At 54.6% G+C, this 8,723-nt stretch overlaps 1 protein-coding gene across 1 annotated transcript in view; it reads left to right on the top strand.

Annotated features, from left to right (window-relative positions):
- Positions 1 to 6,420: 6,420 nt before the first annotated feature.
- Positions 6,421 to 8,723, top strand: part of LOC109389722 (uncharacterized) — a 108,285-nt gene continuing 105,982 nt past the window's right edge. The window contains exons 1-4 of the mRNA XM_019655506.1: positions 6,421 to 6,426; positions 6,857 to 6,919; positions 8,275 to 8,304; positions 8,423 to 8,685. Coding sequence (XP_019511051.1) covers positions 6,421 to 6,426; positions 6,857 to 6,919; positions 8,275 to 8,304; positions 8,423 to 8,685 — 362 coding nt within the window. The remainder of the gene's footprint in view (positions 6,427 to 6,856; positions 6,920 to 8,274; positions 8,305 to 8,422; positions 8,686 to 8,723) is intronic.

Genomic DNA, 8,723 nt, shown 5'->3' with positions numbered 1-8,723 from the left:
GTGAGAGGAATGGCCGTCACACTGGGAACAGCGGTCACAGGCTCACTGTGGCCTGGCCGCTTCCTGGCTGTGAGGCCTGGGCAGTCATCCGCTCTGGGTGTAATGCTGAGCTGTGGCTGTCTGGAAACTCTTCACGATTCTGTCTGAATTGTTCAGGAAGTGACCCCCAGGGACAAGGGGGCCTGTGCTGGAGCAGAGGATGGGCGTGTGGCCTGTGGGCCTGACCTGCCTGTGGCACCTGTCACAGAGGTGGCCTCGAAGCCCCGCACACCAAGTGAGAGAATCCAGCGAGCTCCACACTGTGCGCAAAAGCTGGTCACCTGAGAAAGCGAGATGCTGGGCGCCCCGAGGGGCCGCGTTTCCCGTCGGAAGGGGAATTTCGCTTCCAGGGAGAAAGATCAATTGCACCCGGAGAAATATTAATACCCTGGGCGAGCAGCTCTAGTGACAGGGGAGGTAGAGGGGTAGCAATGAGCGAAGGAGAGGCCTCAGCCCAGATGGCAGGCCCCTGGCTGCAGCTCCTGCTCACGTCAAGACCCCGGCAGCTGTGTCACTTGGGGCACGGACACCGTGCTTGCTCAGCAGGACACGTACAACAAGACAGGTCCCGAGGAAGAGGAAACATGTTGGAGGCAGGGTGGGACCCTCCGCGTCTCAGAGCCTGCTTCTCGGGGCCACTGTGAGGAGCTCAGACAACTTTGGGAGGAAGAACGGAGGACGAGGCAGGGGCGGGGGGGACAGTTCTACCCACAGAGATAAAATGCCCCGCACAGTGTAGGGAGCAGCTGCGTCCTTCCCTGTGTCAGCCGCCCACGTCTCGGAGCGCACTCGCTTTCACTAATAAACTTCTGGCTGTTCATGCTGCACAAACTCGGTCTCGTGACTGAACTTTTTCCTTCAAGAAGACACAGAGCACAGGCACGTCATCATTCCCAGGAACGCCAGTGGGTCCTTTCCGACTTGTCCTCGGCTCCCTCAGCTCGTGTGAGGATGAGGGCGGCAGGCAAGCGAGACGGGGCAGCTCGCACCTCCGTGTCCTGCTGGCCGTTCCGTGCTGGGAGCCCTCGGCAGGGAGCATAGTAGGACCAGTGCACGCAGCTCAGCCAGCAGCTGCTGCGGGAGCGAGCCCAGCATTTCCACTGTTCCGTGAGAACACACGTTAGGAGCTAGAAAGTGCAGGTTCCACCATTTCGGAGACTCTTGCGTACCCGCTCTACTTCCTTCTGTTTTGAACAAGGGTCCCAGGATGCGTGTCACCAGCTGCGTGTCAAGTACCGGGCCTCCCAGGCGCGGGGACCTCTGCTCTGTGATCAGCTGGGTAACAACTTCCCAATCCCCCCCTTCCTGTTACTATGGGCTTTCCCTGCCAAGTATCCAGAGGGTGGAAAAGCCACAAACGGCCCCAAAGAAACCTGCCTCATGGTCAAAAGAGCAGCGGCCACAATACTGAGAACCAGCAGTCCCCCTGAGAGAAGCCACCCGCTCTCCCCCCTGCGGTGTTGCCACTTGGGCGACCCCCTGACCCTCCCTGGAAACTGTCCTGGCTCCCTGCCTTTGTGGTTGCAGCTCCCATTACGGGGTGTCGGGGGACGTAACAGTCATATCCGGGATGACAGTCTGTGCTCTTGTGGACCTGCTCTCGGTGTCACACACATTCACGCTGCAGCCAGTGTCGCCTCATTAACCGCAGCCCCACTCACAGCCGATTAAGTCGTCGTTGCAAACGGCTGCCTGGCCAGAGGCGGCTCCACCGGCTTGCATTTCTGAGCTGTTTGCTCCCGGCTACAAACCACGCCTACGCGTGCTTCCAGCGGTCCTGGCGTTTGTGACAATGGCTTGAGGAGGATGAGGAGTCGCCCGCTGTCTCTCTTGATCTCATCTTTACAACAGTTTGCACTGTCGGGTCGTTTCATAATCGCTGAGGAAGCGCTGGGAGAGATGGCTTATGGGAAAGTGCGTGTGTGGACGCGTCACCTCGGCCAAAAGATTCCAGAAAAAGCCAGCTTTTTTTCACTGTCCCAACTTGCACGTTCCGAGTACACTGACCGTCTCCCGCGGCGGTGGGGCTTGCTTAAGAGGCTGTCGCGGTGACGTGCCCCACAGGACCTTGTGGGCCACGGATAAACTGTGTCAGCAGCGAGTGATTGAGATTACACATGGCAAAGTCTAGCCTTAAAACGGCACTGACCCAAAGGCACGTCCCGTCAGGACATGAGCTGAGTCTCCCTGCCTGGCTGGCGGCACTGGTGACCACGGGGATGGCGTTTACTCAGGCACAGTCGCTGCAGATGTCTCCTCAGCGAGCAACTCAACCACAGAGCCAAAGAGACAAAGCGGAGGAATCGCCCACGCCAGCCGGCCTCGACCTCGGCTCAGCTAAGACGCGCTGCCTTCCTTGGCCTGGCGGCCGGACAGGTTACTCCAGAGGCGGCAGCTCAAGACAATCAATCCATCCCTCACAGCTCAGGAGGCCAGGCATCCGGAACCAAGGTGTTGGCAGGGCCGTCCCTTCTCAGGGGCTCAGAGGGACGCATCTGTCCCATGCTGCTCTTCTCACGTCCGGTGGCCCCTGGCTTGCAACTGTACAAGGCCAAGACCAGCTTCAGCTCACATGGCCACCTTCCCTCTGCGTCTGTCTGTCTGTCTGTCTTCAAGGGAACTCTCTCCTCTCTGGATGTCTGTGCCGCATTCCCCTCCTTATAAAAGGACACCAGCCGCTGGATTACGGGCCATCCTAATCCTGGGAAACCTCACCTGCAGTTAACTATTTACATCTGCAAAGACCCTGTTTCCAAGCAAGGTCACCCTCACAGGTACATTTGGGTGGGGGGGACACAAGTCAATGCACGATGCACCTCAAACTTAGCTGCACGGATGACTCACACGGGCAGCTAAAAAATACTGACACCCGGGTCTGGTACCCAGAGACTGGCACCAATCAGAGCAGGGAGGCCGGGCCCTAGGTGTCTGAGTCCCGCAGGGGCTTCTAATGAGCAGCACAAATTTAGAGCCACTGGACCAAAGGATTCTAGCTCTTGGTTTCTCAAAAGGTATTTTAGCACAATAAAGTGTGTGTTTCAATGAGAAAAATCTCTTTTCCCTTAATCATGTTAACAAAAATGAAAAGAAAAATACAAAGTAGGTGATCAAAATGAATGGCATGAAATAAAAAATAATTTGAGAAAACTTACCCTGGACTCATGCTCTTTGGATGAAATTGTAACGTGTGCTGTGTGTGGGGCCGAGTGACAGCTTGGAAGGTTGTCACAGCTGCTTTCCCACCAACCGCTGGAGGGAGGAAAGGGTTCCCGCGTTTTGGCTTTGCCGGGACAAGGTTTGGAAATCACTTCCTCCCCAAGACACTGCTCGGGGACCAGGAAATGGTGGAAACAGGTCTTTCGATGTGTACAGGCCTCTTGGCTGTGGATGGGTGCTCCGTGGTTAAGACAGAACTAACCGCATGCATCTCTCCATGGCCATGCCCGCTCACATGAACGCGGCAGTAACGTATCGAAGAAAAAGCCTTTCACTAGGGTAAACCGGCTGAAACGTGAGCATTGCCTGTTGACTTTTTCAGAGTTTAAAAGACCCGTTGGGTACAGATGCCTGTAAGTGTCAAGTCGTGTTTGTCACATTCGCCTTGCGTGTCTCCGGGTCCCATACGCAATGTTTTCTATCTAGCAGGCTGTTTCACCTCCACCTAGCTTTGTCTCGATGTCACGGACTGAATGTGTGTATCCCCCCCCCCAAATTCCTATGTTGGAACCCTAACCCCGATGCGATGGTGTCGAGGTGGTGGGGCCTTTGGAGGTGGGTGAGTCGTGAATCCCAGCCTGATGGATGAATGCCTGAGGAGAGGCCGAGTGAGGCGAAGGCGAGGAGGCGGCCTACACGCCGGGAAGAGGGCCCTTCCCAGAAGCCAGCCACGCGTCAGCCTGATCTCAGACATCCGGCCTCCTGAGCTGTGAGAAGCCCAGGTCTGCTGTTCGCGGCACCCGCTGTGGGCACGGCTTAGAGCAGCCAGAGCTGACGGAAACAAACAGCTGTCATTCACCTTTACCGTTCGTCTCAGGTGCTTTCTCAGCTAATACTAGCCATCCTCCACTCGAGAAGGTTTTGTTTTTTACTCTCAAATTCCCGTGTGTTAGCCCATTAATATTGGGCAAAGAAAAGAACATATATGTTACTAAACTGGAAACACACTGCTTGCACCGAGTCACCTACATTAGCGGAGGGTCCGTGGAGGCAGCCACCTTTCTTGCATGGAATCGGTTTCCCACTGAAGAGCTGCGAACTTCAGGCAGTCGCGTTTCTTCCCCAGGTGGCCCCTCATCCCTACAAAGTACAGGCACGCACAGCACCTGCCCACACCTTCCTACCGACCTTCTCCACCTTGTCCGTCTGTTGCCATCTCCACGCTCCATGCAGTCTACCCTAGAAAACCAGCCCAGAGGACCAGCAGCGTCTGTTCCAAAGAAGAGGCCGGGTGTCAGGTGGCCGCTGTCACAGCTGGACCACCAGTGAACTGGCGAAAGGTGCACACCTGTCTGTGCCTCACTTTCCTCTTCTGTACAGGAAGTAACGTCGATGAGATGTAAGCTGAGAGGGAATAATGCCAGGTTTGATTCTATGATTCCCTAACTGTTGAAATAATTCCAACACTGCGTTTAACTTTCATTCACTCATGTCCCTCGAGTTTGGGGCGTCCCAGCTAGCTGACAGGTTAGCACGTGCCAGCTGACAGAGCAGCAGCGCTGGCATCGCCGGGGAGCTCGGTGCACACACAGACGTCAGGCCTCCGCCCTCACCTGCCGCGTCAGAGCTTGCGTTTCCCCCAGACCTCTGGCTACATATACATTAAGGTCTCAGAGGTGCTGGAGCAGGTGGGTGACAAAAGCCACTCAAGCTCACCAGGGTGTAACCCAGAGCAGCGAGCCTGGCATTTGAGCCCTGGACTCAAGGCCACAGCCCTGTCATCTGGGAAGAGAGAGCTTCCAAATATAGGCGGTCACTTTTCTGGCAGTAAGACACACAGGTAAAAAAAATGTCCCATAGGGACACGTCCTGTGAAGTAGACAGGATGACAGCAGAGAAGTGCAGACCGGAAGCTGGGAAAGCGCTTTCCAAGGTGGAAACTAACGTGGAGACCCCTGACTGAGATCCGTGCGACTTGCGCCCTGAGCCAGGCTCAGCACTCAGCACTCAGCACTCACTCACGTCCTCCGAGTCCTCCAGCGCGACGCTCTCACCAGAAAAGGGAGGAGCTTGCTCCAGTGAGGACATTCAATGGGTGTTCCCATTTGGATGCTGAAAACTTACTGTTTTGCTCTTCAGTGTGAGTCAAAGAACCATCAGAACCACTGAGCCCAGCCCTGGGGACGAGAGTTCTGTAAACGGCCTGACACACTCTCAGATCCCGATGTGAGCTAGACCTCTACGTGGCTTCCCACCCACGGACACGAAAAGGCTGCACACCACTTCCTACAGAAACCACGTGTGTAGGTTAGTAACTGGGCTACATTTCCGGTCACACTTTTGCCCAAGAACGTCCGTCTGTGGGTTTAGCACACATTTTCCTCCATTTCCCTCAGCTACAGAAAAAACAGGCAAACAAATAACTGTTATGTGGTGTCAGGGGCATGAAACAGCTTCCATATTCCTGCACACATAGGGCGTCTTAATAACGGGAAGGTGATGTCACTCTTGAAAGTGCTTTCATATAAAAGGTGCTATATAAAAAGGAAGTTATTATTCTTACTTAAAATACCCTGAAAAAAGAAAAAAGAGATTTGCCATCTAAATGGCTGCTCAAACTTATGCAGAATGGCAGATAATGCTACCATCGTTGAGGCCAAATTCAATAAAAGCTCCATCCGGCATTCACACTGAGCAGGCCCACATGTGCCTTTAACTTTTTTTTTTTTTAATTTCCTGGGCTTCCGGCCCAGAAATTGGAAGGGAATTTTATTTAAACCTGCTCTTGTGTATCAACTTTTGGTAAATATCAGGTTTTCAGTTGACTCACATTATGCTTTACATTTTGAGCAGAGGGAGGAAATAAAATGATGCCTATCTCTCTATGTACATGTATTTATACAGCTCTTACCTGTTCCGAGTATAAAGCTGTGGCTCGCACTAAACGTTCATTGTTGTTCCTACAAATTCTGATGCCCCCCTGCCTGCCCTGCAACCACAGACTCCAAAGTCCACCCAACCCCTCTCCAGCGCTGATCAGCTTTCAGCAGCACACACAGCGTATCCTGAGATTGGAAACGACTCTTCTGAGGAGGCAGTGAGGTTTCAGATTTAGATTTGTCTCTAGTGCAGAGACATTTCTCTCCTGTCTGCCTCTGTCATTTTGCGGCCCGGGGCCTGCTCCCCTCGAGATGAAAATGCTGGGCCCCTTCCCATCGGGCAGGTATGCACGTAGGTCCCAGAAGGAAAGTGCGTTAGGACCTCGCCCTGAGCGTATTGAGAGCAGAGGCACACCTGTGACAGGTGTGTGCATGGCAGTAACTGCACCTGCTGGTGCAAGGCACGAGCAGTTTGCACTTCGCTTTCTCAGTTCCTTCCATAACACACCAGTTCTACCCAGCAAAGCATCCTGTCACCCCCAGGGGGTTGGCAACACCCCCAGGGGGTTCCTTCCCAGGTTGCAAGGAAAGGGTTATTTGTAGTGACCAAGAACAAGAGATGCGACTATAAATGGCTTTCTGTACCAATTTTGCTAAGACCTTAAGGAGCCCAAATTTACTGCAATGTAATCCTGACGGGAAAAGCACATTATTTTCATTTATAGTAGGAGGCTCTATCTGTCCCTTTGAAACCTCAATCACCCCAGCTTTTTTGAATCCAGCCATTACTCTTACAAGAACAGTTTCCTGATAGTGAGCTGGAGCTGGAGCCGGAGGACAACGCGGTGAGCACTCAATGGCGCTATGCAGTGCGCCCCAGGCCCGCCCACGTGTTGGGGGGGGGGAGCCTCACTGCTGAGACAGCTCTGGGGGTGCCGTGCTCTGGCCTTGCAGCAGGTCCTCCCTGCCTGCACAAGGTGGGCCCACATGCCGACCGCCCTGTGGGAGCAGCAGCCATGCTTCTGACCCGGGTTCCATCGTGCAGGGGACTAGGCGGGAGCACGAGTGGTGGGAATGCGACAGGGAGAAGGGCCAGCCCCACAGCCGCCTCCCCGCAAGGCCCTCTCAGGGCTGCCTGCCCGGGACCTGGGGCTGTGTCCCTGCAACAGGCACACCCAGAGGAGACAGGGCTTGGGCTGGAGCTCTGGTTTCAGTCTAATTACACAAACATGGCCGGATCTTCTACTATACACTTAGGATACATTTTGAAAATGTTGACCCCAAAAAGGAACGTAGCTGCCAAAAATGACTCCTGGTTAACTGGGCCCGTTTTCCAGACCAGAGTACCGCTGGGAAAAACAGCAGACCGGGCCCCTGTCCCCTGAGCCAGTCCTTATAAAGGGCCTGTACCTCTATTTCAACCAATGGGCTGAGACAGGCCCATCCAATTGGGGCTGAGCAGCTATATTCTCATTGGCATCTTTAAGGACCAATCACAGTAGCGCCACAACAACCAATCCGAATGTGTGATTCTGACCAATCAGGACAATGCAATTTGGACCAATCAAACTACGCAAATTTGGATTCCTCATTTGCATAGAAACAGACCAATCAGTGATCAGGGCAGGCACATACTCTATATATATATGCGGCTTCCGCTTTTGGCTACAGGACGCTACCTTGGGTTTTCCGCAGAGGCTGTGTCTCCCTGGTTTGCGAACTGTTCCCTTGAGTCGGGTTTCTCTTTTTACTGAGCCTCCACATTCCAGGCTCCTGTGGGCATTGGATTGTTGGGGAAGACAATGTCAAAGGATTACAACCGTCATCCCCAAGTTCAGTTTCATTCACTAGGACTATTGTGAGTATCCTGGGCCATCTTTCTAGCAGTTGTGAATGTATAAATATGCACGCACACATACATAAAGCACAAAAACGGCACTTTCCCTGAGCCAACGTCCTAAGACACCTTCTGAAGATCATTTCGGGCCAGTGCCGTCCACTGGGGTCTCCTTAGGGCCTGCTCGGATTCCAGCGGACGCCTCCAGGACGTTTACATCAGCTAATCTCCTAGTGCCGGACAGGTGGGTTGTTACCAGCAAAGCTGCAGGAACAACCCCGGCACAGGTACTGTGAGCACCTGGCGTTTCAACGCAAGGGCTGAGGACCTCCACAGACTTTCCAGTCTGGGTTCTCCCACCAGCCAGCGTCCGGAGGTGTTCAGGAGACGAAGGTGAGACCTACCTCTGCTGTCCGCGCAGGAAGAGTTCCATGGTGATTACGCTGGTACCTGACTCCTTGAAGCCCGAGGCAAATTCATGTCCTCGTTTCTAAGTCGGGCACAATCATAGATCCAGGGCTCCTCTGTGGAGAAACCAAGAAGTAACGCGCTTCGGTTGCGCAGCGCACCACCTGGCGCCCAGCGCGCCCTTCATCGCTCCGCGCTTTCCGTTAACGCTGCAGCCCGTGCGCTTGGGAGCGCGCAGCTGGGAGCACTTCCTACCCTTCGCCCCGCGCTCGCGGGCCAGCCGTGCGCGCACGAGGCCACCCAGCGGCGACGCGGCGCCCGCCGCCCGCCCGCGCCGCAGCCCGGGCCCTGCAGGGCCGAACGCAGGTGGGCGCACGGAGCTCGGCTAACGCGGGTCCAGCTGG

This window comes from Hipposideros armiger, unplaced genomic scaffold (assembly GCF_001890085.2).
Source record: "Hipposideros armiger isolate ML-2016 unplaced genomic scaffold, ASM189008v1 scaffold_241, whole genome shotgun sequence".
NCBI classification, from domain to species: Eukaryota; Metazoa; Chordata; class Mammalia; order Chiroptera; family Hipposideridae; genus Hipposideros; species Hipposideros armiger.
The sequence above is the reverse complement of the archived record's forward strand: the minus strand, read 5'-3'. Positions and strand labels throughout refer to the sequence as shown.